General features: G+C 44.2%; 1 protein-coding gene across 1 annotated transcript in view; it reads left to right on the top strand.

Moving 5' to 3' along the window:
• The window catches only part of slc7a11 (solute carrier family 7 member 11), a 77,961-nt gene that overhangs the window by 1,946 nt on the left and 59,853 nt on the right, over positions 1-16,162 (top strand). The window contains exon 3 of the mRNA XM_088294361.1: positions 6,376-6,491. Coding sequence (XP_088150487.1) covers positions 6,376-6,491 — 116 coding nt within the window. The remainder of the gene's footprint in view (positions 1-6,375; positions 6,492-16,162) is intronic.

The raw sequence follows: 16,162 nt of genomic DNA, 5'->3' as shown, positions 1-16,162 counted from the left end.
AGTTACTTACAAAATGTAACAAATGACATTATTCGTTCCTTCCATTTGAAAGTTATAGGTTTTTTCTTTTAGAGTAATGAATTACTTTTAAGTTACTTTTTTAAATCTGTGATTAATTCATTCAATAATGATTTTGAAACTTAAAAGGAAAATATAAAATCTGCGACTCTACTATTGTTGGTAATGTTAACTTGCAATGAGGATAGTGAGCCGCTCATTGTAACGTTATTTTCAACGTAAGCAAATGCACAGGCTTACAGTCCGTTTCACACAAGACCGATGCTGGCAAGTCAACTGTCGCCACACCATGCCTGGTCACGGTGCGACATCAAAACCCCAAGATCACCCAAGCATCAACTGAAAAACATACTGCCAACTAGCTTTTCACTCCCCAAATCACGTTTCTCAGAGTCACTTCGCTCACCACCATCTTCCTCACCTCGTCCACCGTTGGCTTCTGCACCTTGTCCCGTTCCCCCCGTGTTTAGTAGTCCACGTTCTCACATACCTGTAGTCTCTGTCCCTCGTGTCTCTCGTTCTCCCAAACCCCTATGGCGGCAATCTGATAGGTATAAGGTCCCTGAGCCAGCTCCCCAACAGCTGCAGCCCCCAGTGCCGGTTCCCCGCCAGCTGCAGCCCCCAGTGCCGGCTCCCTGCTAGCTGCAACCCCCAGTGCCGACTCCCCACCAGTTGCAGCCCCCAGTGCAGGCTCCTCGCCAGGTGCAGGCTCTCGTGCCGGCCCAATGTGTTACGTTCCTGTTTTCAGTAACTGAAAAAAGGAAAAATGCAGGACTCTAAAGCCCAGACCAAGGCAAGATGCTTTTAACAAAGTTTATTTACAGAAAAAATGCAGGACCGACAAATTTGAACTAATGATGCTGGTAAAACATTTACCAGGAAATAAACGCAGAGAACGAAAAATGAAAGGTGCAAGGAAATGAAAGAACGAAAATCGCTTGTTTCAAAAGAGCAAGGTAATTCAATTCGTGTGTATTTAACAAAAACAAATAGCAAAAATGACAAAAGTTCTTACAGTCATAATGCGTAACAATACGGGCAAAACATGACGTCTAGTTATCCAAACACTTGGATACAATGATTGTGTGCAATGAGAATAATCCGATACTGTGTGGTCGACAAGCAAGTCCTTCAATAGTCCATGGTAATTGATGAGCTACAGGTCCGTGGCTGGAAGGCACGCCTCCCAGAACGACTGCTGGAGGGTCACGCCCCCACTCCAGCTGGGCAGACAACAAAACAGAGACATTACAGTGCCCCCCCTCAATGGATACCTCCTGGTGGACAACCCGGCTTGGAAGGGTGGGCCGAGCGGAAAGCACAAAGAAGGTACGTGTCTAGAATCCAGGATCGGGGGACCCACTGATGTTCCTCCGGACCGTGGCCTTGTTGCCTTCCCAGTCGACCAGGTACTGGAACCCCTACCCCTGCGACTTGAGTCCACCGTGCGACTAGAGTCTCACTGTGTACACCGGATCACGGTCAATCATCCGCGGAGGTAGAGGTGAAGTGGGAGGAGGAGCCAGCGGGCAGGAGACCACCGGTTTGAACAAGGAGACATGGAACACCTTTGTGGCAGGAGGCAATCGGAGCCTGACAGACACCGGGTTGATTATCACCTCCACTTCAAAAGGTCCTGTGAATTGACGACCCAGCTTTTGGGAGGTTCCTGCCAGGCGAAGATCTTGAGTTTAAACCGTACGTTCTGTCCTACTCGATAGGACGGAGCAGATCGTCGGCGACCATCAGCGATCCGCCGGTTACGGTCAGCAGTGCGAGAGAGAGCAGCCCTGGTCTCCTTCCGGACTCGATGCGCACGGCGCAGATGGAGTTGCACGGACGGAATTACCACCTTGCCTTCCTATGATGGGAACAGTGGAAGCTCGTAGCCATAGGCAGCTATAAACGGGGAGTGCCCAGTACCCAACAAGACAAGGGTGTCTCTATCCATAGAAGGTAGTTGGTCCACGTTGAGGGGCGAAGGAGGCACATACACCGTAGAGCGGCTACCAAGTTCCGGTTCATGCGCTCCAATGATATACCGAAGACAGGCTCAAAGTATCCCCAAGGCACTTGCAGAAATGCTTCTAAACCTGTGAGGCAAACTGTGGGCCCTGGTCCGAAACCAAGTCCATGGGCAACCTGTGAGGCAGGAAAACATGGAGAATGAGCAAGTTGGCAGTCTCAAGGGCCGATGGGAGCTTAGACAGAGGGTCAAAGTGGGCGTATTTGGAAAAACCATCCACTATGGTGAGTATTCCCTCGTGATCGAAGAAGACCGGTGACAAAGTCCAGAGACAAGTGGGACCAGGGTCGCGAAGGCACAGGTAATGGGTTCAACAACCCTGCCGGATACTGGTGGGATGCCTTGCTGCAGGCAAAGAAAGAACATGCCCCGACAAAATCCATGACGTCGTGTTTCATCTTGGGCCGCCAAAAGAGTTGTGAGATGAGTCGGAGAGTCCTTTTGACCCCGGGGTGGCAAGCCAGTGTGGAAGAATGTCCCCACTCCGAAACATCAGAGCGTAGTCGTGCCGGAACAAAGAGACGTCCCTCAGGTTATCCAGAAGGGGACCCAGCACCCCCTGAGGTTTCCTCGATCCTCTTCTTCATCTTCCACCTCAACGCTCCCACAATGCAGTGGTCCGGGAAAATGTGTTCCTCCACCGGGTCATGGATTCGGGACAGGGCATCTGGTTTCCTGTTCTTGGAGCCTGGGCGATACGTGAGAGGGAAATTGTATCTGGTGATGAGCAGGGCCCAGCAGGCTTGACGAGAGTTCCGATGTTTTGCTGTACGGACGTAGGACATGTTTTTGTGATCAGTGTACACAGTGAAAGGTTCCTGGGTTCCCTCCAGCCAATGCTTCCATACCTGTAATGCCAATACATCAGCCAGCAGTTCCCGATTGCTCATGTCATTGTTGGACTCGGCTTGGCTCAGCCGATGTGAGAAGAAGGTGCAGGGATGGAGTCTATGGTCGACTGGAGATTGCTGCGACAGCACTGCCCCCACACCTGAATCCGATTCATTGAAATCTCGTTTGAGAGGCGTTCTCGACACTAGTGTTCCATGAGAAAGGTGTTTTCACGGACGTGAGACGAGTGAGGGACAATGCTTTGTGGCTATAGTTTTTGATAAGTCGGCAGTAGAAGTTAGCGAAACCCAAGAAACGCTGGTGGCCGTAGGCCATTCTACCACTGTCTTGGTTTTGGATGGGTCGGCTTTAATCTGCCCCTTCTTGATTACTAATCCCAGGAATTGAACAGAATTCTGGTGGAATTCGCATTTCTCGGCCTTTACAAAGAATCTGTTTTCCAATACAAATAGCAACACTTCCCGGACGTGTCGTTCATATTCCTTTACACATTGCGAAAATTTTTTTGTCAAGATACACGAAACAGCAGATATTTAACAACTCTCTCAAGACATCAATGATGAGACTTTGGAAAACCGCGGTATCATTGGTTAAGCCGAAAGGCATCACCAGATATTCAAAGTGACCAAGCGAAGTTTTGAAGGCGGTTTTGCACTCGTCACCCTCTCCTATTCTCACCAAGTGGTAAGCACTTCGCAAGTCTAATTTTGTGATGATAGTAGCAGATTGCAATGGGGCAAAGGCTGAGTCGAGGAACGGAATAGGATATAAGATAAAGATAAAGATGTCCTATATCAGTTCTTGACTGTAATTTCGTTTAGATCTTTGTAAACTACGCACGGAGGCAGTGTCTTATCTTTTTCTCCACATAAAATAATCCAGCTCCCACAGGTGAGGTAGAAGGCCGAATTAAGCCCGCCGCTCACTCCTTAAGAGCCGTTTGTTTTTGATTGAGAAACCGTGTATAGGGGTGCTGAGGGATGTGGGGAATTTGGTACAAGATCGATTCCGCAATCATATGACCGATGCGGGGGCAACAATTGAGCACAATTTTTGCTGAAAACTTGCTGTAAGTTATGGTATTCAACGTGTACATTGTCCAAGCATATCTTCTCGGGTGGCGTAACGTTTCTGATGAGCCCACCTTCCGCGGAGCGTAAGCAGTGGGCGTAACAATAAGGACTCCAATTATCGATCGACAACCAATCCCACCTTTAGGGCATTACAAAAAAAAAGCCGTTCTTCCACATGATTTCCTGACAATTTAAGGGTTCATGGCTGTGTAACATGATTAACTTACTCCAGGAGTCGCCCATCAAGGTCGCATTCTCAAACTACATACTGCGGTCGGCAAGGAAGTCTTTACAGTCCATGGTAATTGACTGAGATAAGCCACAGGTGCGTGGCTGGAAGGCACGCCTCCTAGAACGACTCCTGGAGGATAATGCCCCCACTCCAGCTGGGCAGACAACAAAACAGAAACATGACACAATTTTTTCGCAATGGAATAAATGGAAATGCAATTGATCTGCTGAAGCTCCAAAATTTTGTTATTCATTTTTTATCAGTGCACAGTTAAGGATCAATATGCGACAATATAGAAATAACAGAAAACACACTGTTATAGAGAAATAACACACCAAACAAACATTTTCTCCCATAATAAAATGGGGTAATACTGATTCAAGTGTCTTTCCTTTCGCCACTGAAAATTATTTTTCTATTGTCTGCAGTTTTATTCGGTACTCTTGATATATTTGACCAGGTATTTATTTGATACTTTTCAATAAATACCTACACATATATCCATTTTCTGGATATTTCTTTCATCATTCATTTCCCTAAACAATCCAATTTTGTCGTATTTAAATTCACAATGTGGACGGTAGCCTTCACTTTCCCCAAACATTTTTAACTCAGCAACAAATTCCTTTGCATAGTATTTATTTGAGCTGGGCTGTAGTGCTGAGTGCTGATGTTTTTGAGTATCCTTGAACACATTACTCATGCCCATATCAAGAAAGAGAGTGACTCATACAAATTCATACACAAAAAAATGGGTAATTTTCCAAAATCTTCATGTTTCACATTGTCAAGAAATACAGTCAAACAGTCTGTTTTGTGTATATACTGTTTGCCTAGCAAAATAATATTGTTAATGCTAAAGTCAAAATTACTAAAATGAAAAATGTCGTATTTAACGTCAGTGATAGTAAGAACAAGCTCATCGTGAAAGTCAAGCCTTAACCTTTGTACAGACTCGCACAAAAAGAAAAGATGGTCCAAATCTTCATCACACTTTCACAAAAAACACAATTACCTACATCCATTTTAAATTTCTCCCAAAAATCTTTCATCAGGAAAATCTTATTACTAATTTCTTTGGTGGGACCGCAAATTTTAAATATTTGCATCCATCCATCCATTATCTGTACCACTTCTTCTCACAAGGGTTGCGGGCGTACTGGAGCCTATCTCAGCTGTCTTCGTGCAGTAGGCGGGGTACACCCTGAACTGGTTGCTGCCAGTCGCAGGAACACAGATAAACAAACATCCGCGTTCACACTCACTTACCTACGGGTAATTTAGAGTGTTTAATCAACCTGCCTGCTAAGATCAAGTGCAGCGTTGACTTAATTATGTTGAATTTGTCTCTGTTATGGTGGAGAATAAGTGAGAAAAAGTTCTCTCTCATACAGCTTCCAAACTGGCGTGTTCATTTTTGCATTTTCTTCAACTACACTTGACGCACAAACTTGGCGCTCCGCTGCTTGCATGAGCGCAGTGACATCATCACGCAACAGTGGGTCAACTCAACAGTAGTCTAGTACGTATATGGAGGAAGGGTGCACCCATAGATCAATGCTTAACACTGCCATGCATGTTTTTTGGAATATGGGAGGAAACCCACGCAGGCACGGGGAGAACATTCAAACTCCACACAGGAAAGGCGGAGCCGGAATCGATAGATATAGTAAAAGATCATTCATCACTTTAGCAAGTGCCGTTTCAGTCGGGGGATTGAATTGAGACTGAAAAAGTTCAAATAGATTGCTAGTGGACGTATTATCAATAAACTGTTGTGCTACAATTTTTTTCAAGAAATTTCTACAAAGGGGAGATTATATACCTTTTTATAATTGCAGTAACTTTCAGGGTTCTTTGGAGTAAAGGTAAAATAAAAGTTTTTTTAAATTGCAGAGGCGAGCAATGAGTTAATATTTAAGATGGAACGACATAAACCAAAAAACAGCTCTTTAACAAGTTTCCCATGACGTGGGTAAGGCAAGCATTTTATCTATATAAAGAAATTGTGTGAGTCTTTTACTATAGGCTTTTGAGATAGGCTAATATTGTTCGTATTCACTTTGGTTTTTTTTTAAACTGCTTTTCACATGGATTATTTCACATTGTATGTTTATTCAAAATCCACAGTATGTACATGTATGTCTGTAACCTAATGTGTCTGTGTTCTACAGGCCTGCTGGGATGGCAGTCATCTGTCTGGCTTTTGGGCAGTACATTCTGGAACCTTTGTTTATGCGCTGTGATATTCCACCTACTGCTGTCAAACTGGCCACAGCCATTGGCCTCAGTATGTATTTTTTTCAATGTTAATCTGTGTCAAACTAACACAGATTGAAAAATATGGATTTGTTAGCGATTATTATTAGTACAATTGCCCTAATGGCTATGGCTGTGTACTAGCCTCACTAAAATCCAGGTGTTTTATTGAACAAATCAATATGAACGCAGGCGGCACGGTGGACGACTGGTTAGCACGATGGCTTCTCAGTGAGAGACAGCACCGGTCATGGGTTCGATCCCAACTCCGGCCATCCTGTGTGGAGTTTGCATGTTCTCCCCGAGCCTGCGTGGGTTTCCTCCAGGTACTCCGGATTCCTCCCACATTCCAAAAACATGCATGGCAGGTTGATTGGACACTCTAAATTGCCCCTAGGTATGAGTGTGAGCGCGGATGGTTGTTTGTCTCTGTGAGCCCTGCAATTCTGGCAACCAGTTTAGGGTGTCCCCGCCTACTGCCCGAAGATAGCTGGGATAGGCTCCAGCGCCCCCCGCGACCCCAGTGAGGAGAAGCGGTATTGATGATGGATGGATAGACTGATAGAATAAGAGCGTCCCCTAACGGTCTGAATGTGTAGCTACGGAGCTACGCACAATTCTCCAGATATGCATTTGCAAATCGCCACACGCATTTGTGACTCGTCCACGGCAGGGCAGTAGCAAAAGTCTCTCACTGTGAGGCCATCGTGCTAACCAGTCGGCCACCGTGCCGCCCTCTATCAGTCTAGTACCCCCAATACATACACAAATAACATGGATACTATCGACCCACGTTCAAGTACCATTTATTTAACATTCTTTAAATTGGAATCAATCAAGAATAAAGTGGGACTAACTGCATTCTTTCTACATTACACACCGAACTCACTTAGTCAGTCCGTCTTTATTTCCTCATTCCTCCATATTAACATCCGTTCATTGTACACAATACCCTTGGCGCAACTGCTCTCAAGGGTTAGGAACAAGAACATTACATATTGATACACTAACAAAATGACACAAATAATATATCACTGAAGCAAAAAGAAAAAAAACAATTTGCAATTTGACACAGTGACAAGGCTTCCTTTTATTGCATTTAGTAAACACTTCTTTTTTAAACTAATGAATTTATTCATTTATTTAGTAAACATTGCACGCCATATGGACTCGATCGGGTCATCTGTCTCCAGCAACTGTAGAATACTATTGTCCCCTTGTGGTCTGACAGCAGTCAGGCAGGCTCAGGCTTCACTCGCGAAGACGAAGTTAAATCAGCCGCCACTGTTATTTTTAATACTGTGCATCACGGTGCATTACGGCAATGCGCCGAAAGCGCGTGCTGTTGGTCACCTTCAAAATAAAAGCTTGCAAACTCATGTATGTACCTCAGTGGTTTGGATTTAAAATAATATTGTTAAACTTCTCTGTTCACCCAGGGGGAATGCAAACGGTCTCAGAATTGCACCAAGAAATGTTCTGTTAAATGCCGGCCTTATTTTCTCCCGAGGGAGCTAACGGTCGTGATTGTCACAGCTGTTTACATCCCTCCCGACGCTAGCACTAGCACGGCGCTCTCGCTACTCGCGTGCGTCATCAATAAACATCAGCGGGCCCACCCTGATGGCGTTCACGTAGTAGCGGGAGACTTTAATAAGGCCAATTTAAAGACTGTACTCCCAGAGTTTCACCAGCATGTCAAGTGCCCAACGAGGGGAGACACCACTCTCGACCATGTGTACTCGAACATCGAGCACGCATACAGGGCCCTCCCACTCGCCCCTCTCGGCCAGTCAGACCACCTGTCCTTGCAGCTCGCACCTGCGTACACCCCTCTCAGACGCAGATTCAGGCCCACCACAAAGACTGTGAAAACCTGGCGTGACGACGCCATGAGTGAATTACAGGACTGCTTTCAAGACACAAACTGGGACCTCTTTGATCATCAGGACCTTGATGTCTACACACATTGTGTACTGGACTACATCAAGTTCTGCATGGATACTGTGTCCCTACACAGGACTATACGGACCTTCCCAAATGCGAAGCCCTGGATGTCCAGCAGGGTTCGCGCTCTCCTCAAGGCCCGGGACGCTGCCTTCAGGTCAGGCGACAAAGCCCAGTACAGGGTGGCCCGTGCTGACCTGAGCAAAGGCATCAAGCTAGCCAAGGCAATCTACAAGGGGAGGCTGGAGGCCCACCTTGCGAGTAACAGACCACGGGAGGTGTGGCAGGGTCTACGGAGCATCACCAACTTCCGTGGCGGCAGCACAACCTCTGTAGACCCGAGTGCATCGCTGGCAGAGGAGCTTAACTGCTTCTTCGCTCGCTTTGACTCGCCCCAACCGTGGAACAACAGCAGAGCTATGCAAGGATGCTCTTTGTGGACTACAGCTTGGCATTCAACACAATCATCCCAGACATCCTCGTCGCCAAACTGGACATTCTCGGCCTCCCTGCCCTCACACGCATCTGGATTAAGGACTTTCTGACCAACAGACCCCAGACTGTGTTGCTCGGCCCCTACACGTCCTCCACCCGCATGCTGAGCACCGGTTCCCCTCAAGGATGCGTGCTGAGCCCTCTCCTGTACGCCCTCTACACCTACGACTGCAGCCCGGCCCACGGCAACAACACCATCGTCAAGTTTGCTGATGACACGACAGTGGTCGGTCTGATCTCGGAAGGTGACGAGACAGCCTCCAGAGAGGAGGTAAAGAGACTGACAGCTTGGTGCAAGGACAACAGACTGCACCTTAACACTGCAAAAACAAAGGAGATTGTCGTCGACTTCAGGAGGAACAAGACGGTGCCGCCCCCCCTCTGCATCGAAGGCGTGTGTGTGGAGAGGGTCCACACGTTCAAGTTCCTGGGAGTACAGATCTCCGACGACCTTTCTTGGACTCACAACACCACAGCAGTGGTAAAGAAGGTCCGCCAGCGTCTGCACTTTCTGAGAGTCCTCAGGAAATTCAACCTGGACAGGAAGCTGCTGCTAGCCTTCTACCACTCGTCCATCGAGAGCCTGCTGACGTACTGTGTCTCCACCTGGTACAGCGGCTGCACTGAGGCGGACAGAGTGAGGCTCCAGAGGACAGTCAAAACAGCGCAAAGGATTATTGGCTGCCCTCTCCCCTCACTGTCGGACATCTACACCGCCCGGTGCCTCAGAAGGGCTCTCAACATCGTCAAAGACAATACCCACCCAAACTCACACCTGTTCGACCTGATGCCCTCTGGCAGGCGCTACAGATGCATCAAATCGAGGACCAATAGACTGGGAAACAGTTTCTTTCCGAGAGCCATCTCCATTCTGAACTCTCACACACACACGAGAACACCCTTACCTTGCAGAACAGCATTGTGATGTGTTTTTATATACACTATTCAGTATTAAATTCCATTGCACTCTCTTATTTATTTATCTAATTTATATATTTGTCTGTATTATTGTTGTATTGAACTGGAGAGGGGAGCCCTCTAATCTCGTTGCACACTTGAGTACAATGACAATAAAGGGATTTCTAATTTCTAATTCTAATATATGTATATATATATATGTTTCTTTGGCCTTTTATTTTTAAATTCCATATCTGATTTTAATGAAAGTACTTTGGTTGGATACCTGGGGTGGCCTAGTGTGCCCCAGGGCTTGTCTGGTTGCAGGATAACGAAAACTTAATATTTAATGATTTTTCGTAATTGTGTGTAATGGTCAAAAGTTGAGATTACTTCAGCATTTTATTTTGAAATGCCACATCAGATTTCATTCAAAGTACTTTGGTTGGATAGTTGGGTTGCCTAGTTTCTCCCAGCACTGGTCTGGTTGTGGGATAACGAAAACTGAATTTTTATTGATTTTTCGAAATCATGTGTAAAGGTCAAGAATTGATATTTCTTTGGCCTTTTATTTTGTAATACAGCATCAGATTTTAATGAAAGTACTTTGGTTGAATATCTGGGTTGATCTAGTGTTCCCCAGCACTGGCCTGGTTGCGGGATGACGAAAACTTTATTTTTAATTTTTTTTTTTAAATCAGTTGTAATGTCAGCCATTGATGCACAGTTAACATTAATTTCTCTTTCTATCTCAATTCAGAACATTTCTTGGTGCAATTCTGAGTCAGTTTGTATTCCCCCTGGGTGAAAAGAGAAGTTTAATAACATTATTTTAAATCCAAACCACTGACGTGCATACTTGAGTTTCACAGCTTTTATTTTGAAGGTGACCAACAACAAGAACTTTAGGCGCATTACCGTAATGCACCGTGAAGCACAGTATTAAAAATAACAGTGGCGGCTGGCTTGACTTCGTCTTTGCGAGTGGAGGCTGGCCTGACTGCAGTGTGGTACTGAATGTGTCGCTACGGAGCTTTATGAGGCTATGTAGACCTGGGTTACACCTGCAATATTGTTGTATCCAATCCCTCATTTAAAACAAATGTAATTTTGGACAAATGGTCTTTACAGGTCTCAGATTTAAAAACTAGTTATTCATCAATTTGTTGACATTTATATGGATTCACATTTATAATGGCTCAAGTACAAATTACATATCGATCATTTAGAAAGGTTTGAAATCTACCAAATCTACTTTCCTCACCAGACTGTCTGTCTGTGCAGCATCGTGCACAAGTGGTTAGTATGTCTCGCTCACATTTCTTGTGCTTTGGATTTGAATTGTGGGTGGTCCGGCTCCTTCCAGCATATTAAAACCATGCATATTAAACAGCCATAAGACTGTAGACCTATTAAGACTAAGAAAAAAAAACAAAGGAATACATAAAAATAAACATCATATAGATTTTTTTTGATGGATTAATTTCTTTCAACATATCTGGTGTTGGAGCAATCAAAAAATAATTGAACATATTCAAGTTATATTACTTTCATATTATGGCACTTTGATTACATTACTAACACCATCCTTTAACAACTGCGGGGTTATGAAATGTTTAACCCATTTTGGGTTATTTTGGAGAAAGGTCAAAATTCCTCAACCCAGAATTGTTTGTTTTATCAACCCAACTGCAGAGTTATAAAATGTTTTTATCCATCGTGGGTTATTGTTATCCAGCATGTGGGTTATTTGTGTGCAATGCATTTCACTTTCAGTAGGCTTCCATTCATCGGCATGATTAAGACTTTACACACAATTTGCGGTTCCGGCTCCACAAGTAAATAAATTAACGCTGGGAGAAATTATCCACTTGAAGAGGTAAATGAATGATTTTGTTCACGCTACACACTGATTCACATTGTCTGTGTTGTGTTTCCTGTTGTAGTAGTATCGGTATCTTTTCCAGTTCTGTTGGTAAATCTACGTGTGTCGCTATTTTATCATCAGCACACAGCTTTTCCGACGTCCCCCCAGCGATTTACTGAATATATTCATGAGACTTGTTCATAATACCTCCGGTCATGTTGACGTTGCTTACTCCTGTTTGTCAGCTTGCTAATATAAAGTCAGCTCAATACGCACGTTTTCATTTCAATATACTGTAACAGTGTTTTCTGTTGATTCTTTTATACGCCAAGTATGTGTCCTAGCCGTCTGAATTTACAGTGTGGGAGCTCGGTCTCTCCATATTTTGTAAAATGGATTTTTAATATTCACCTTCAAACTACCTTGTTATCTTAACATGAGGTTACATTTTGCTGCTTGTCTAGATTATTTTGTCTTGGTGATAGAATAATTTATGTATAATACAATAAAAATTTTCGTTTTGTTCCAAGTTTTTTGTTTCAGTCTAATGGACAACTTCGTTATCAAAATGCGGACAGAGTGGCATAGGTAAGAAAAACATTTCTATCCACATCCATTGCTTAAAGTCAGCAAAACTGCACAGGGATAATTTGGATAGTCATGAGTTGACTGCATTACTTGTATGTTTGTATGAATTCTCGTAAAATATAGTTTCCTCTGTTTTGTAAAATAGCTTCTGCATTTTGTAGGCTTTCAGTGAATCATTATAGTTTGAAATGAGAAATGAACTTTTTTGAATGATGAAAATTAATGTTTTTGACTATATCTTCTCTTTAACCCCTTGGCGCAGATTTTCGCAAATTTGTATTTGTCTTCCGCTCCAAATGCAGCCAGAAATAGTGACTGAATGCCTCTACTGCTGGTCAAGTCAAGTCAAGTCAATTTTATTTGTATAGCCCTTAATCACAGACAGTCTCAAAGGGCTTTACATAACCACAATCGACATCCATGATCTTAACCCCCAGGAGGGCAAGGAAAAACTCAAAACCCCATTGGGGGAAAAGTGAGAAACCTTGAGAAGGGACCACAGATGGGGGAATCCCCCTTCCAGGATGACCAGGCTGCAATGGATGCCAACTGGGCAACATTTGACACATACAATGATGCTATGCAATAATAGATGAGATAATATAAGAGTCAATTGAATGAAGTGCTGCAGGAAGATGACTTCAGTGGAGTGGGTCCTCATCCAGGGCAGTAATCTCCATGGCAGCATATCCGAGGATGAGCCTTCGATCTTGTACCAGTCAGTTGGTGTAAATTCAGAACAGCCACTTCCAAGTTAATCACCATCACCTAATTCCCAAGCCGGGGAATTGGGATCAGAAAAAAAAGAACAGAAATAGTAAACAGGCCAACAAGTAGTTCAACGAAGTGCTGAAATACAGTGAACCCCCGGTTATCGCGGTTAATGGGGACCGAGACCACCCGCGAAAACTGAAAATCCGCGAAGTAGCGTCGCACCTTCAAAAAAACAAAACAAAAAAAAAAACACCGTGTATATATATATACTTCGCACCTATATATATATATATATATATATATATATATATATATATATATAGGTGCAAAGTAGCGGCACACCTTCAAAAATGCTTAAAAAAAAAAAAAAAAAATATATATATATATATATATATATATATACTGGTAGAGAGAGAGAGTGAAATTCATGTTATAACAAAAAAACAAATTATTATTAAAACTTATTATTTTTTTATTCCCCAGCCATTATTTTTGTATTTATTCAATTACTTCTTTTACCTGCTGGTACGCCGTCCGGTGTGCCCTGTGAATGTTATGATCCTCCAGCAGAACTGGAGGATTGAACAGGACTCTCCAAACGCAGACCCGGGAAAAAAGGTGGTGATACAAAGATATTTATTATAATCACAATATAGTCAGCGTAATCAGCGCGTCTCGCAGCAGCTGACGGCATGGCGCGAGACGATCGCTGGAGGAACGCCAACACAGCTGAAAAAACAAAAACACACGCGGCATGACAGGCACGGATCATGACAGTGAAATGAAAGGTGGCATTCTTCATTTATTTATTTATTCATTCATAACTGACAGCCTCGCGCTCCGCCGGTACCCGGGCGGAAGTTGTTTCTCTTCGGCTTGACAGCCACACACGCCGGCCGGTCTCCTTCGGAGCTCACGCACGGTCCCGAACGAAGCAAAATGTCGCCGCGCGAGTGCCCGGGCGGAAGTTGTTTCTCTTCGGCTTAACTGCCACGCACGCCGGCCGCAGCTCGGGTACGGTCCGAACCGCGCGAAACGTCGCCCCCGATCGTGTCCGTCGCCACCAATCGTGTCCGGGGGAACCTGCTCTTCTTCGTCCACTCTCCTCTTCGGTGCACGCCGGCCGTCTAACCGCTTCAGCGCCCCCTTGTGCCGCTCGCCGAAACTACAATGCCCTCGAATATTTTTTAGACCCGCGAAGCACTGAACCCACGAAAGGTGAACCGCGAAGTAGCGGGGGTTCACTGTATAAGGAAATCAGAAGAGGCGCTGCATGAAGACGACTTCGGCAGAGCAGGTCCCTACCCGGTTGGTCAGTGCCGTAATCTTCATAGCAGGTCACCATCACCTAATTCCCAAGCAGGGGAAGAGGGGGCAGAAAAGAGAAGAAGTGGCAGTAAACAGGCCAACAAATAATTAAATTAGATGCTAAAGTATATAAATGAATTGATCAAATGTCGTGCTGCAGGAAGACGACATCACTGGAACAGGTAAATGCTCAGTTGGTCAATGCCTTAAACATCCTGGTGGGTCACCGTCACCTAATCCCCCAGTCGGGGGAAAAGGGGGCAGAAAAGAGACGAAAAGAGAAAAAAGTGGCAGTGAACAGGCCAACAAATAGTTCAACTAAATGCACAAGAGTATAAATGCGTCTTTAATAGTGTTTTGAACATTTCTACTGAGGTGGCGCCTCTAATACTTGAGGGTAGTGCATTCCAAAGCATTGGTGCCCGAATAGAGAACGCTCTAGAACCTGCAGACTTCTTTTTGGCTCGCGGGATCACTAAAAGACCAGCATTTTGTGAGCGAAGGTTTTCAGGACGGAACACGAGGTCAACGAGATAGAAAGGTGCTAAGCCGTGCAATATTTTATAGGTAAGTAGCAGAACTTTAAAATCACATCTCAAGTGGACCGGAACCCAATGCAAATTGGCTCGTATCGGGGTAATATGATCAAACTTTCTCGTCCTAGTCAAGAGTCTAGCTGCTGCATTTTGAACTAACTGCAGACTTTTAAAACTAGACATGGGGAGACCCGAGAGCAAAACGTTACAAGAGTCGAGGCGAGACGTAACAAACGCATGGATTAAGATTTCTGCGTCACAAGTTGATAGAATTGGGCAAATTTTAGCAATGTTACGCAGATGAAAAAACGCAGTTCTAGTAATATTTTTAATGTGCATTTGAAACAATAGTTGCGTCAAATATAACACAGAGATTTTTTGTTGAATCCTTTTGGGCAATATTAGATTTATCGATACTCAGAGTGGTGTCTTTCAGCATCTCGGGTTTATCTGAGTTAAGATGCAAAAAATTGAAAGACATCCATTGTTTAATTTCAGCAAGGCATGCCTCTAATTTATAGCAATCATGCGGATTCGTTATATCCAACGGCATGTATAATTGCGTATCATCAGCATAACAGTGAAAACTAATGTTATATTTCCGTATAATATCACCAAGCAGTAGCATATAGATGCTAAAAAATAGAGGTCCAAGTACCGATCCCTGCGGAACTCCACGTGATCTTACAAAGATCAGAAGTCGCATTGCCATGAATTACACGGTGCGTCCTCTCCGACAGATACGAATTAAACCAAGAAAGCGCTGAACCTGAAATGCCAACACACGTTTCACGGCGTTTTAATATGTTATGATCAACGGTGTCAAAAGCGGCGCTAAGATCGAGTAAGAGTAATATTGATGAGGTGTCGGCGTCCATAGCTATGAGAAGATCATTAGTAACTTTAGCAAGTGCCGTCTCAGTAGAGTGGTTGGCTCTAAAGCCTGATTGGAAAGGTTCAAATTGATTCTTAGCAGTCATATATTCATTAAGTTGCTGCGCTACGACTTTTTCAAGAATTTTTGCAAGAAACGGAAGATTTGAAACCGGCCTCTAGTTGTTGAGACACTCTGGGTCGAGGTTTGGTTGGTTAAGTAGCGGTCGGATAACGGCGGTCCTAAAAGCTGCTGGTACTACACCCGTGGTAAGTGATACATTAATTATATTTAAAACAGACGGTCCTAGGGTCGTAAACAGTTCTTTAATTAGTTTGCCAGGAAGCGGATCGAGCACACAAGTTGTCGGTTTTGCCGCACTATCCAATTTTGCTAGGCTTTCAAGAGATACTTTTTTAAATTGAGATAAGGTTATCGGACAGTTATCAGCCCTAATGTCCCTATTAACACCATTT

Source organism: Idiotropiscis lumnitzeri, chromosome 4 (assembly GCF_059441095.1).
Source record: "Idiotropiscis lumnitzeri isolate Australia: NSW breed Sydney's pygmy pipehorse chromosome 4, RoL_Ilum_1.0, whole genome shotgun sequence".
Taxonomy (NCBI): domain Eukaryota; kingdom Metazoa; phylum Chordata; class Actinopteri; order Syngnathiformes; family Syngnathidae; genus Idiotropiscis; species Idiotropiscis lumnitzeri.
The sequence above is the reverse complement of the archived record's forward strand: the minus strand, read 5'-3'. Positions and strand labels throughout refer to the sequence as shown.